Below are 14,860 nucleotides of genomic sequence, written 5' to 3'. Positions count from 1 at the left end.
GTCTGGATATAGACTAAGGCTGCACCTTGTAGGATATTTGAAGCATTTGCACTTGGTTATCTCAATTTCTATCACACAACAGGAAGCGGGTCTCAGGGACATCCATGGTGGAAGGTTTGGTTTGAACCGGAGGTATCCCATCCTCTGAGGCCGAAGCCAAAAGAGATAAGAATGGGCTCAAACACAGTCTTATACAGATATGGGATCAAGTTATGGGACAGAAAGCCTGCTAGCCTTGATTTCTCGATAAGTAGGAGGCAAAGTTATCTGTGAAGGTATTATTTATTTGTCACTCTTCTCACATGACAAAATTCCTTATGTAAAACCAAAACAGAAATAATATTTAGTATATTAAAATTAATACTTCAGATATTTCCTTTATATTAAGGCAATTACCTATTACATAAATCTCTCACAGGCATGTATCTGTTTCTTTGTATATGAACCAAAATTCTAAAAGATTCTCTTGATATAATTTGGCATTTTTAAAACTGACATTGTATTGAGTTTATACTATTCTGAATCAGAAGAAAAAATTACTGGAAACATACTGACAGTGTATTCTGTATATTTGTTACCTGATTTAACAAATAAAAACCACATATGGATGATGTAATTTTATCTGGTTTTGAAGTAAATTCATCACATGAGCAAATACTGTCTCCTTCTATCAAAAATTAGGCATCAAATATTTCATAATTGGAAGAGGTCTTTTAAGATCAGTGTCTTCTAATCTGGGGGCCTCAGACTAGAGAAACGATAGTAGTTGATGATCTATTTTTACATTTCAAAGTACCTAATAGAAATCTCACTTAACCCATATGAAGACTTTGAATTTCTTTACAATTACTTGGAATTATTTCAATTCAGAGGGGCCACTCTTCAGACTCTCCAATGGGTGGGCCTTTGCAATATTAAAACATGGGTAATGCATTAATCATTATTTCATCACTGAATTTTAAAAATCAGGAAAAGCTTCTAAAGCACAGGGCTAGGGCAGAGGAGGATTATAGAAGTTAACTGATAGTGAAAACATTGGGGAAAACTGACTTAGTCTAATCCTGAAATTTGCAAATGAGAAAACTATTAATAGGAGGAAGATTAATAATTTATCCAATATCACATCAAGGTTCATTAATAGCAGGGCCAGCATTAGGATTTGCTCAATTCATATTTTGTTTGTTTAGTCACTAAGTCCTGTCTGACTCTTTTGTGACCCCATGGACTGTAGCCAGCCAGGCTCCTGTGTCTATGGGATTTTCTAGGCAAGAATACTGGAGTGGGTTGAAGTTGAAAAAGTTTCCTAATATACTTTTTTCTTGGGTGTTAGGTCTCTTCAGTTTGTGTCATGTTTAGTGTTCTTAGCTTTTGGAACCCAAATGATTCACATTTTGTTTTGGGATTGTTTTTGGTTGAGTAGGTACTAATATGAAAAACCCCAGCCCAAATGCTAAGATTTATTAATTTGTATGCCCTCTGTTGGCTAACTTTCCAGTAAAGTGGTTTAAAGTTTTTTCCATAGAGGTGATTGAAAAACAAAAACCTGTAAAAGAGTCTTCATAGCAAAGAGGTGCATTAAAGGCTAGTTACTTTCAAACTTCATTCTTCATAATTTTAGGGTAGTCTTCATTCATATCCACTCTAGCTACAAGAGCACTTTAAACAGAATTATACTGTTAGCATACAATCCTACAAAAAGAAAACATTTTAGACTCTTCCACCGTTTTAATCTCAGGTGTGTATAGGAATCGCATACATTCTCATCAAATAATTAAAACATATTCACAATTAACTTAGGGACAAACTTTATACAAAAGTTCCACTACTACTATCATTTTTAAAAACATTTAACCCACCAATAAGAGAGGAGACAGCCCTGCCTTTTAAAAGCTAGATAATTTGAATGGAGAATATAAGATATGATCATTAGAAGTACAAACAATAGTTTTCCCTCTTATGAAAAGTCTAAAAATTTCCTTCCTTATATTTTTTGTTGTTCTTTATGTTTCTTTAGACAACACAGTCATTTCTTCTCAAATGATTTTTTTAGGAAGAGTTGTCTATTGATGGACTAAAAGAAGTGCCTTCATTGTAGCTGAGGCAGAACTGGGTTTTTAATATTTATTACATCTCTTAAATACAGTCTTCTAAGACATTGATTAGGCAGAGCTATCACTTTCCAAGTCCAAAATTTCACGATGTATAAAAGTAATTGGAATTTTTGGATAAAAGTACTAAGTAGCTTTGTGCATTCATTTTCTATGATACTCGATAACAAGCCAATTAAAACCCAGACTTCACACTGATGTCAAATGAACGTAGCAGAAGAGCTTCTGAGAGCTAGTCATTGTCATAGATGCAACCTGAAAGGAGAAAACAGAAATTAAATTAGTTACACAAAATACATATTCCCTAAGTGTTCATAATTGGAAATGTAAATGATTCATACTCTCCTGGTTTAGGATTAAGGTAAAGCAGAATTGAAAAAGCAGTTAACTGGAAGACCATATATTTATTTAACACTCATTGCTTAGTGTACTTTTCCAAACAAAGTTTCTGGACAAATCTATTCTCTACCAAAATGAGACTCAGGATTATTTAATCTGAAACTTTATTAAATGTACCTTTTGAAAGTACTTCTGGATGAGGCTGAAAATATTAGGCATCAGTAAGAATCGTACATTTAAAAGGAGACTAAAAGGAACATTACACTATGCTTCATTTCAGGTGAGATTAAACTTTTAGATCGTAATTTAGAAGTGTTCAATGCTTAGATAATACTAATAAGTAATACATGTTATGAAATATGTACCTATTTACTGTCTAAGCACAAATATTTTTTGTGGATAAAAGCAATTTTTATTAAGACTCATGGTATAATGAAAAATTCACTAAATATTTTTATTCTTTTATTTTCAAAGGAAATAAAGAAGAGATTTTCTCTTGATTTCCAGTCATTTACAAAAATAAGTTTTTTTCATTATACCAAGGTATTTACATTTCCTAACATTTTCAGGTAATTCAAGTTCTGGAAGGCTCTTATTAATCCAGTAAGCTATTTCCAGTATTTGTAAGAACAGTAAATTCACCATTCTTCCCTGTGGTGAGTGCCACATGAGACTTACCATCAGCAATATCATCATAAATCTCTCCATCACTGTTAAGTAGAAAATAAATTTTACTTTAATGAAATAATCTGCTTAATATTAAAGTAACATTAGCTTAAAAGTTTAATAACATTTCATGTGATACAAGGCATTTAAGGATGAGAAGTATTATGATGATGAGTATTACGTGTTATACATTTATAAATGGGAAGAAATTTCATATACATCTGGATCCCCTTTTATTGACTATAAAAGTCTTCTGTTTCACTCTTAAACACGCATGCACACACACACCACACACACAACTTATTCCATATCACAGACATACAAAATAGTGAAAACATGCCCCAAGAACACAGACCATGCCTTATTCATCTTTTAATTAAACTACAAGCCTAGCATATATCTGTCCTTGGTTAAGAAATGTTTGTTGAACTGAACAAACTGAAAAATCAAAGCACAGTACTCTACTGGGGGCCCTCATCCAAAACTCTGATGAATTCTTTATGTTGTTAATATCAGATGTATACTACTTTCATGTGAATTTCAAGTGTTGAAGGAAATACAAAAATATTTGGCATAGGAAATGGGTGTATCATTTCTACAATATTTCTAATTATAATTTATAAATATTAATTAAAATATATAAGTATTGGTTACAAAATAAGCAGCCAGGGTATGGTTCGTAGGTGATTCTTATGTTACATAATTTAAAAAATGTTTGTGGTTATAGGCAGCATCCCTAATGATAGTTTGTGACTTTTACACATTTTAGGTTTTATCTGATCCTGAATCTTTGTGACATACTCTATTCCATACACACACTGAGTCCCTCCTACGTACCAGGAGATTTATAAGTAAGACACAGCCTTTATTTCTAGAAGCTTATAAGCTAATGGAGGAGAGAATGACATGCAAGTAATTAAAATAGAATTATAAATATTAATAGAACCTTGGAATAGAGGACACAGGTTTGAAGTGCAGAAATGTGAGGTGAGTTTGTCACTTAGTCCAGAACTACTCGTGGTTCCTGTACTACCTTTGTGCATTTAGAAGCAGCAGGCTTTTCAAATTGCTGCTAATTATGGCAGATGCTGTGAGTTCCCTATGTCTTCTGTTTGAATCCTTTTTCTGAGATTGAGGAAGGATTTGGCTAATGGAAATTTGATACAAATGCAAAGAGGACAGATTTTTTTCTACCGTTCATTCAATAAGCATTTATTAACTGTTCACTTCAATAGATGGTAAAGCAATAATTACTTAGAGTACACTTTCGGAATTCTCTCTAAATCATCCTGTAATAATCACCGATGAAGATGTGGTCCCATTATTTGTCACACATTCTTTCCTTGAAATTTGTATCTTTCATAGAGTAAAGCCCATTGAAAAATCCAATGCCTACTACTGTGATTAATGCTCTGAAGAAAACAAAAGTGTTATGATTATTTTTCTCTTGATTCTTTACTAGTTTGCTGACAGAGCACTTAACCTGCAGTTGTCTCTTTCTGATGGTGTCAGGTTGTTTATGGATACCGTCTGTGAATCCTCCTTGATTTCTTAATTATGCCGAATTCTGTAAATCTCTGGATTGGTATATGACCTACTGTGATAATGGAGCTCATTTCTTACACTGGTTTGCTTGGAACAGAATCTTGTAACATTGGGGTGGGGGAGGGGTAGGGGTGTGTGACTCTGTTAGCACTAGTACCAGACCGTGACAATGTCCTATTCATAAAAATAGAAGAATCATTGACCACTATCTTTTCTTTTTGGCGTGCTTCCAAAAAAGACAACTTAATATTCTATGATGCATGGCGTGAGTAAAGAAAAGCCCTCAATTAGGAGCCAAACTATAAACTGTTAACAGGTGATATTTGTACCTACTCTGCAGAGCTATTGATCTCCGATCAATCCAATCCACTGCATTTTTGTTGTTTTGTTTTGGCTATGAGGCATGAGGAATCTTAGCTCCCTGATCAGGGATCACACCGATACCCCCTGCATCGGAAGGTGAAATCTTAACCACTGGACCACTAGGGAAGTCCCTCAGCTACATTAATAGCTAGTGAATAGCAAAGTATTAATGAAAGTGCTAGCAGTTTTGACCTGTATCCAATGTTGCTATGTCTGTCTCCAATGAATATATAAAACCAGCAATGGTATAATCATGAATGAGAAGGGCTCCTCTTTTAGATTTAAAAGAGTGATACTTAAAACTAACTTCATTATGGATACTACCATATTGACATTAGTATAGTGTATTGTTTTAAAATTTATTTATGATAGTTTAGTAGATTATGTTATTTAAATGATATTAAAAATCCTTCCTAAAGAAAAGAATATCATTCTTTTTGAAACTATAGTAGGAGGAGAAAATAGGCTTACTTGTCCACCAAGTAGCTCCGGAGGACATAACCATCTAAGAAAGAAAAAGAAAATATATTTTAGTAACAATATAAACTTGAAAACTCTCTGCTATTTTTAAAGAAATTGAAATAGAATTTAATAATTAAAAGAATATTATATAATATATTGAATAATTATATCTATCTCCAAATATGACTCATTTTTATGTCCACTTTTCTCTTTCTTTTTCTCTCTTTCCTGTTTTCTGCCATTTACAATATTTCCTCCTTCTCCCTTAAATGAAAAACTAATATTTTCTTTTCTAAGCTACTGTATGTTGTAGCCCAAGCTTCTTTCACAGTTTAATCTATTTCTTCAAGGTGTTGCCCATGTGGCGCAATTTTAAGAATTTATTAAGCATAATTTCTCCAGTTACAAGAGTAGGTCACGGGGGTGTGTGCTTAGTCCTTCAGTCAAGTCTGACTCTTGGAGACCCCACGGACTGTAGCCTGCCAGGCTCCTCTGTCCATGGGGATTCTCCATGCAAGAATACTGGAGTGGGTTGCATGCCCCACTCTGGGTTGGATCTTCCCAACCTAGGAACCAAACCAGGGTCTCCTGCATTGCAGGCAGATTCTTTTATCAGCTGAACCACAAGGGAAGCCCAGGTCATGGTAGGGATTTTAAATATCTCCAGGTCTAAGACTTAACTTTTCAACTTTTTTTACACTGAACAGTCAGAATTATATTCTACTCCCCTTTCAGATCTGCAATCTAGATGTTACTTGGGGGAGTGTGCATTCGAAAAGGTTTCAAAACAGCTCTCTTGTAATCAGTGTGAAAGATCTTTCACTATTGCTTTTGCCGGTTGACAGAATGTCAATGTTTGTATTTTCATCTTTGATGGAACAAATAATTATTAGAAGAACAGATATCAGAGATTCCAGTGATTCCTCTGTTAAATAGAAAATAGACATTTTATACAGGAAAGCAAATTATTTTTTTCCACTTTATTTTTGCCCCTCTTGAGCAAAATACTCCTAAGAAAAAATATGCACTATTTTTCACAAGAAAGTGTCTGCTGACATCTAATTAATTTACTAACCCTTATAGCTGTTAGTTTTGTGTTAGCACCTAGTCACTATTGCTTGCTTGCCATTAGTACCGTTTATACTTTTGCCAATCAGCATCTAAATAATTTCTTGCACTGAGTCAATTTATTGGTTTTGTTCCACCTCAGATCTGGTTTTGGGCTCTAAATCAGAGTAAATGTGTAAAAAATGACAAAGCAAGATGTTCATAAATGAAAATTAATACCAATGCTAATAAACTTACTTAAACATAGTAATATCATATTGCCACTGACTTAACACATAAAAACTTTAAGCTGAAATCATATAACTGAAATTGTGCATTAAAATTTAAGGAAACAAACTTTCCTTTGAAATATTCCAGGGTAAAAATACTCCACCAAATATTCTGTCAACAGATTCATCGCTTTTTGATAAAAACTTTTGTTAAATTTTTTAATCTTATTTTATAAGAATCATATTTGGAAAATAAAGAATCAAAGTTATTTTTGAATTGCTGTAGCATAGAGGTAATGAATCATGTGTCAAAATCATAAAAACAGACTAATATTTTTCTTGGAATATGAAAAAATTAGACCACGTTATATCTTCCATTTTATTTCAATTAAAGCAGATGTGGAAAAAGTTAATATAAAGGTCATCTAAAATTAATATCTATGATCCTTGGATTGCCTTTGATTCCACAGTTCTTTCGTTTCACAGTAACAAACTTAAAAAAATTTAAGGTTGGACATCATCCATTTAGCGTGATTTTTAAAGGGGGATAAGCTCATCTTTAACAAATTCAATTCTCTGTGTGTCTCTCAAAAGAGAAACTCTGCAAATAACAGACTTTTAGAACAAACTGCAGATTTTGTATCAGGGTTCCAATAGTGGAAATCTGTCTTTATCTGTACCTGTGTTTAGGGCTAACATAAAGTGTGAACCATTTCTACAGACGGTAAGAGCCATAAACTTTATTTTTTCGTTAGTTAAAACTGATGGTTATGTTTTCATTTTTAATTTTCTCTTAAAAACAAATTGGAAAATAAAACAATACAAGTTAAGTGTTCCCATGATATTCATGTTTAAATTAATAATTTAAAAATAACGACTGAAGCCTTCAATGATGAAGTTAATCTCTTTGTTAGTTGTCTGGGCTTTGTAAAGTATCTGAACTAAAATTAGAATGTAGACAATTAGAGAAATATATAAAAAATAAGAAAATATTGCCAAAGATTGGAGTTATTCTGGCATCAAATATATTTGTAAAAAATATTTAGAAGGTCAAAAGAAACTAAATCCAAAATAAAGAATATAATCCTCATTTTGGGAATTAAAGGTTTTTATTTTGCAGTGCTAGAGGAGCCTGGCAGGCTACAGTCCATGGGGTTGCAAGAGTCAGACATGACTTAGTGACTACACCACCACCACTATAGGACATCTATTATTTTAAAACTCAATTATGCTAAAATTGCATCAACATGGATAAGACACTATCTGTAATTAGGTGTAAAACAGTACTTTCAGTGATCAAAGTTAATAACTCATAATACAGTTTAATTACCTAATCTCACAAAATTAATTACAAAAAATTTATTTTCTTAGCTTCTCAAACCTCGATTACATTTCCTCCTATATCTTGTCTGTTCAAGAGTTGTAACCACTTTTTCGTTAGAGGAAAGCACTAATGTTGCTGCTGTTTTTGTAGCTGTGAGATACATAAACATCAATGATTGGGAACATTATTTGAGAGCAAACATATTAAGGGGTTGGAGAAGGGTTGGTCCTGCGCTGCTCTATTTTAGTTCCCTGAAATGATGTGATCATTTGGGGCTCATTAGCTATAAAATTGCTATTAAATAGCATTTCTACAGGGTGAACAACTTTTAATACAGCATAGGTTTTGCTGTCTAGTACCTTTAAAAATCTCTGCTAAAACTTCATTATATTAGAAGCATGATTCATGACAGTGTCAAAACAAGTGTCTTACCATGAGTTTTTATACAATCTCTCCATTATAGTTCCTAGAAACAAATTTTTGTTTGCGGTAGAAAATGTTCTCTTTGCTCACATGTTCCATGTACAACCATCATAGGGAACATTAATGAAAAATACAAACAAATGAAATAAACAGAAAACTCACCATAGTTCTGAAACATGCAGAGGAGCTGCTGTGTTTAGTCAGCTCTATAATATGATGGACACTGGCACACCAAGGAGTCTCATATATCATATGAGATTATTATTTGGAAACTTCACATTCATAGAGCAGAACATAGAACACAATGGCTTGAGACAAATGATTTGAAATATGCGGTGGGGTAGACCTACTTAAGAAAGTCACACCCACCCCGTATACATGCCAGTTAATTTCTTCCCCTAACCTTTACTTGCTACAGGTCAGATGTGTCCTAGAACTAATGACTAACCTTTCTGAAGGGTGTTGTGAATATAAAATTACCAAGGATATACAAAGCCATCTTTGGAATAAAATGAAAGAGATTGTTGTTCTAATATTTTCAAATTTTTTACTCAGTAAAAATGATGAATTGTATTATTTCCTTATCATTTCATTTGTCGTAAGCAAGCCCAGAAATAAAGCTAAATTTACTCACTTTGGCCTCATGCAGTTTAAAAACAATAAAGTCACACTGCATCCTTTTACCCAGGCAAGTGAAACAATGTCGAGCTTCAAGAGAAAATGCTCATAGTGGAATAGAAATTAAAAATGAAATGCAGTATAAAATACTAAATATAAATTATTTTATCCTAGTGTATTGGAAATGTTCTCTTTCCTCTCTTTTTCTCTCCCTACTTAGTTTCAGGGTTTCAAATCAGATGAATTATTAAATTTCTGAACAAAAATTTTTTTTCTTCACTTAGCATGTGTTGTTTTAAAATGGAAAGCAAAATTACCAAAGCAAAGAAACGATCAATTGGATTGGGGACATTCAAAGTACCTTTAAAATTCCCCTTCCTTTGATGCCCAAAGGAAATGGAGAACATTTTGACCACAAATAACTCAGCTCATGTCTCATTCCACACATTTTTGTAGGAAAATTTTCTCCAGTGACAGGAGGTGGGAAAACTCCAGCTAACGAGAAATTGAGTTGAGGAAAATGCACAAATATTATCAAGAAATTCTAAACATTTGGGAATGTGCCATCAAATATATATGTAAGATCTCAATGCCGCTACAATATGCTCTCCTACGAGTCTGTGGGTGAGACTTTTTCAAATGTGCTAATGCCAGTAAAAGTGGTCTGTACTCTACTCTGCAGTGAGAAGGGATTACTGTTCATGCTTTAGCCTTGGATTTCTAGCATTACAATTATGTTTAAGTAAACTATGGTTTTCTCTTTTTTGTGTGTGTGTGCCAGATTAAAAAAGAATAGAAAGTAAGGAAAATGTTAGGATCACCATGGTGCTGGATTGCAAATGCTATTACTGCTAATTACATGTAGAAAAAGGAACGGAAAGATTTAGAGTCTCTCAAATGATACACAAGTGAATGGAATCACTAAGGCTAAGACAGAGAACTTGTGTCTTGAAACAAGTTAAACTATTCAACAGACTTCTTCCCACAAATGTCAGTATGTCAGATTTTCATCTGGTTAAACAATTGCAGTCTCTGAATTCTTATACTCAATTCAGCAAGTCCCAAACAAGGTACCAGGCAGTATAGAATGTATTGGCAATACAATGTTGAGAGCATTTCATTGAAGTTACTCTCAAACTCAGAGTTTAATAAGAGTAATATGTTGTTAAAGCAATAAGGACAATTGCCGCAGTAACAGTAGTGGTATGGTAGAGCAAGGAGAGATTAATTGTGTTAGGGAGGAGGGAATGAGTGTGCTTCCAATTTTAGATGACAACTGGTTTGTTTTTAATAGATAATTTATGGGCATTCCAAATAGAATACAATAGTATAGAAGCATGAAATAGCATAATTTACTCAGGGAATGACAAGTCAGTAGTCTGTATTTCTGAAGTATCACCTGCAGATGGGAAATAGTTGAAGAGGGGAAGGCGAGATCATAAAGGATTTTATATACTAACCCTAAAGACTTCATGTTTTTAAAAATAATATTCGGGTAACAGTGTGGTAAGTGGACTGGCTGAGAGTAATGGTAAGGGAGACATATCTTTTGACAGGTTACTGGAATAATCCAGATGAGGGAGGGTTAAATCCACACAGCAATGGTCCCAAATCCTATAGTGATATTTGAGGAATGGATCAGAAATTAAGAAAATTAAAAATGTCAAGGATTCAGTTCAGGGAAAGAATAAGGAGCGATTTTGGAAAAATTAAGAAAGATAAGAGATTTGGGGAAATAAAAGGGAAATGAAATAAACCTGATCATTGAATTGTGGAATAATGTAATTGAAGATGCTTTTGATGGCCCTCCCATATACTTTCACCCTCATGATTTCAGATTTGTGGTTCGACTTGCAACTGATAGTAATTGCATTTTCTGTTTATTTACTGATGACTTTTTTTTTTCCTGGCTTCCAGAACTCTTTTTGTCTGCTTTCCCAGTGTCCTGAATGACTGGCCACACGCCCAGGGGTAGTCTTCAATTCCTGATGGACAGGAGTTGATGTATAAATATCCCTGTTTGTTTCCCACCAGATGGGATAACACTGATGCTTGAGCCTGCCAATGCAGAAATAAGAGATGTGGGTTCAATCCCCGGGCCAGGAAGATCCTCTGGAGGACAGCATGGTAACCCACTCCAGTATTCTTGCTGGGAGAATCTCATGGACAGAGGAGCCTGGCAGGCTACAGTCTATAGCATCGCAGAGTTGGACATGACTGAAACATCTGAGCATGCAAGCTCCACCTACCCAAGTGATACCTCTTTTTGATAACAAGGTTTTATTAGCTGCCTTCTCTTCCCAGTCTACTCTGCCACTTGCCCATGGGAGTTTCCCAGACTCACCTTCCAACTGGGGAGGCCAAACTAAGACACAGTCCAGGCCAAAGAAAGTTTTTAAATAAAAAACAACTAGTACACAAGATATAATAAGATGATTTTCATTCTGTTTGAGATGAACCCCAAACCACCAAAGAATTGAATTAGTTATTAGTGAGCTTGGGAACTGTAAACTGCATTGATCCTATACTAGGAAAAAAAGAAAAAGATAAAAGTAACAAGGAACCCTTGATTTTATCATGTAATGTTTTCACTTCTCATTTTTAACAGATGATAAATTCTTAAGAGGATGGGAGCCCTCCGGTATTCATAGTAGTATTTAGAATGATTGATGTCCAAATAGAAAATGACAGCAGATTACAAATTATCCCTGAATGGCTGCTGCTTTTTCTCCTGTTTAAGGTCTGTTGATTCCTAGAGAGGAGTCTGCTCCAAATTTCTGTTCTTGATGCTGAATCTACATCTGCCCATCTGTATCTATACATGTCTGTTGCTGAGGTTATTTATATCCTGTTACTCAGAGTCTGTTCTGTGGACTAGCAGCATGAATTATGTGAGACCTTAGGAAAACTCCTCACCTCAGATCTACTAAATTAAAGTCTACATTTCTAACAAGATCTCTGTGAAGTGCATGTACTTTTAAGTCTAGGAGCATTGCTCTAGATGGGGTCTGTTGTTAAGGACAGGAATCTCTGGACAGCAGGTCAAAACAAGCCTGAAACTTGTCCTCTGGAGAAAGGTCCATATAACAAGCATTAGAACAATTGTCTGTTGTGAAAAATGTGACATAATTGGAAAAGCAGAGGGAAAGAAATTATCACCTAGGCCCATCACCCTGTGCATGGGTGCATGCTCATTCGCTTCAGTTTTGTCCGACTTGCTGTGACCCTATAAACTGTAGCCTGCCAGGCTTCTCTGTCCATTGGATTCTCCAAGTAAGAACACTGCAGTGGGTTGCCATGCCCTCCTCCAGGAGATCTTCCTGACCCAGGGATTGAACCAGCATCTCTTATGTCTCCTGCATTGGCAAGTGGGTTCTTTACCTCTAGCATCACCTGATAAGCACCCCACTCCATCACCTTAATCAGCCATTATTAGCATTTTAGTTTTATTTAAATATTTTTAAAACATGGCTGTAAAGAAATCCCATCCTTTATTAAGCAGGCTTCTTATTTCTGTTACTAATGGATCATGAGCATTTCCTCATGTTATCATAATCATCCTGGAAAATATTCGATTTGGTATATTCATCATAACTTCAATAATTTAAAAACCTTGAGCATTTAAAAAATATTTTGGCAGCCCTTTAAAGCATGCAGTTATCCGCATTTAAGACTATTCCTTAGGGTGTGTGTGCACAAATCCTGGATTGAGTTGGGGTATTCTTTGTCTCCTGCAGCTCTGTCTTCAAATGATCTCCTGTGACCTTCTAGTCTTAACACTACATACCCCTGCCTATTATCCTTTGTACCCACATTCCATTTTTCCCTTTTACAGCCAACCACACCTTGTCCATAAAAACTTTAGGTCCATTTTCCCCACCCTTGAGTCACTGTGTTTTATTCTTGAAAGATCCTTTTTGGTTCCTGTCCCTGAGTCACCTTCCTGTCATTAAAATTGAACTCAAGAGTTTTCCGTGCAGACTTACTGGGCTGATATGGGACAGCCAGGCTGGCTATTCAGTTTTAAATATAGGACATCATAATTTTGACTTACTCTTCCCTGGACTTTAAATGAAATAAGCTACCTCTTAAAATTGGACAAAAACATTTCCATCTGTCAGCTTAAGTATCTGTCAGAGAGGAAAGGACTGTCTTGTATTTATTTGGAAGAGTAGGTTATATTAAATGTGCCAAATAGGAAATGAAAACAAGTGAATTTGCAAGGTAGGAAAACTGGAAATGCTAGGTATGACATATGAGATATAATTTTAAAACCAGACCACAGCAAGACTCACTCAGTTCTTTAGCACAGTAGTTCTCACTTTTGTGTACATAGGAACAAACTAGGAAAGACTTACAATCTCTGTCTGACCCGCAGAGCTCATGACTCAGCAAGTCAAATGTGGGGCTAGGGTATTGCAATTGTGATAATTGCATCAGAGTTTTCTGATGCTGGGGGTCTGTGGGACCATATTTCCAGAAACACTAATTTGGCATTATCTTTGCAACTCAGTGCCAAATATAGCAGGTGGGAAATGAAAAAAATTAAAATGAAATACATTGATTCCAGCCCAGCAAGATCTCCAGTTTCTTAAATTTACCAAGCATGGAGCAAAAAGAGTTTGGAGTGATCACTAAAACTTGTTTAGCTGTTAAATGCTGGAGCATCATATTTCTGAATAGTAAGTAGTGACTTACATTTTCCTTCTTCATTTCTGCAGAGAACTTTTGTATCATCTGTGTTTTGTATAACTTCCAGTGATTCTCCAGGCTTTATCTGTAGATCTCTGTTGCCCCACTTTTTAGAAGATAAGGAGGGTGCAACTTTGGTGGAATAGAGGACTCTAATTTCACCATCATACTGGAAACATAAGGGAAAACATTTATTATTGATTGATGTGTATTATTAAAGTAATTCACTTATTGACAGACTTATTAAGAAATTTTGTTAAAAATTTCAGCAAAATTTCAAATTTTGTTAAAAAAAACTAGTTCCTTGTTATCTTTTCAAAAGATAACATAAGAAGATTAAAGAAAACTTTTTTGGAGAAAAATCACTTGCAACCTCGCCAATCTAAAATAATAATTATTTTTAAATTTAAAAATTTAAGATGTACATGCATTGATTTGTCACACTCATTTTCTGCAAAATGATTACTATCAAAACTTCAATTCTATTGGTTCGATCACTTTACATAATTACCATTTCTTCTTTGTAGTGAGAACACTTAAGATGTACTCTCTCAGGAATTTTCAAGTATGTAGTACAGTATTGCTGACTATAATCACCATGCTGTAATTAGATCCCTAAACTTACTCATCTTATAACTGAACATTTGTACTCTTTGACAAACAGCTCCCCCTGCTCTCCACCTCTGGTGATCACCATTTTACTCTTGGTTTCTGTGGGTTTGGTTTTTTTAGATTCTACATATAAATGATATTATACAGTATTTGTCTCTGCCTCTTGTCTGACAATTTACTTAGGATAACGCTCATGAGGTCCATCCACATTGTCACAAATGGCAGGATTTCCTTGTTTTTCATGATTGAATAATATTTCATATCTCTATATATATCACATCATTTTTAATCATTCTATTTTTAGCTTACCTTCTTATTGAGTTTCAAAGGACAGCTAAATTTAGATGATTACCACAGTATGTATATTGGGCATGTACAAGAGTTTGCTTAATTTCTTAAAGGAATAAATCTAAATCTAAAACAAAGTTTGT

General features: G+C 34.5%; 1 protein-coding gene across 3 annotated transcripts in view; it reads right to left on the bottom strand.

Annotated features, from left to right (window-relative positions):
• Positions 1–263: 263 nt before the first annotated feature.
• FYB1 (FYN binding protein 1) overlaps positions 264–14,860 on the bottom strand; it is a 172,546-nt gene continuing 157,949 nt past the window's right edge. For all 3 annotated transcript variants that reach the window (XM_069555984.1, XM_069555986.1, XM_069555985.1), the window contains 4 exons: positions 13,824–13,986; positions 5,493–5,526; positions 3,126–3,157; positions 264–2,363 (listed from right to left, as the gene is read on the bottom strand). In XM_069555984.1, coding sequence (XP_069412085.1) covers positions 2,341–2,363; positions 3,126–3,157; positions 5,493–5,526; positions 13,824–13,986 — 252 coding nt within the window. In that variant the 3' untranslated portion in view covers positions 264–2,340. The remainder of the gene's footprint in view (positions 2,364–3,125; positions 3,158–5,492; positions 5,527–13,823; positions 13,987–14,860) is intronic.

The sequence above is a fragment of the Ovis canadensis genome, chromosome 16 (assembly GCF_042477335.2).
Source record: "Ovis canadensis isolate MfBH-ARS-UI-01 breed Bighorn chromosome 16, ARS-UI_OviCan_v2, whole genome shotgun sequence".
In the NCBI taxonomy this organism is placed as follows: domain Eukaryota; kingdom Metazoa; phylum Chordata; class Mammalia; order Artiodactyla; family Bovidae; genus Ovis; species Ovis canadensis.
This window is presented reverse-complemented; position numbering and strand designations above follow the sequence as displayed.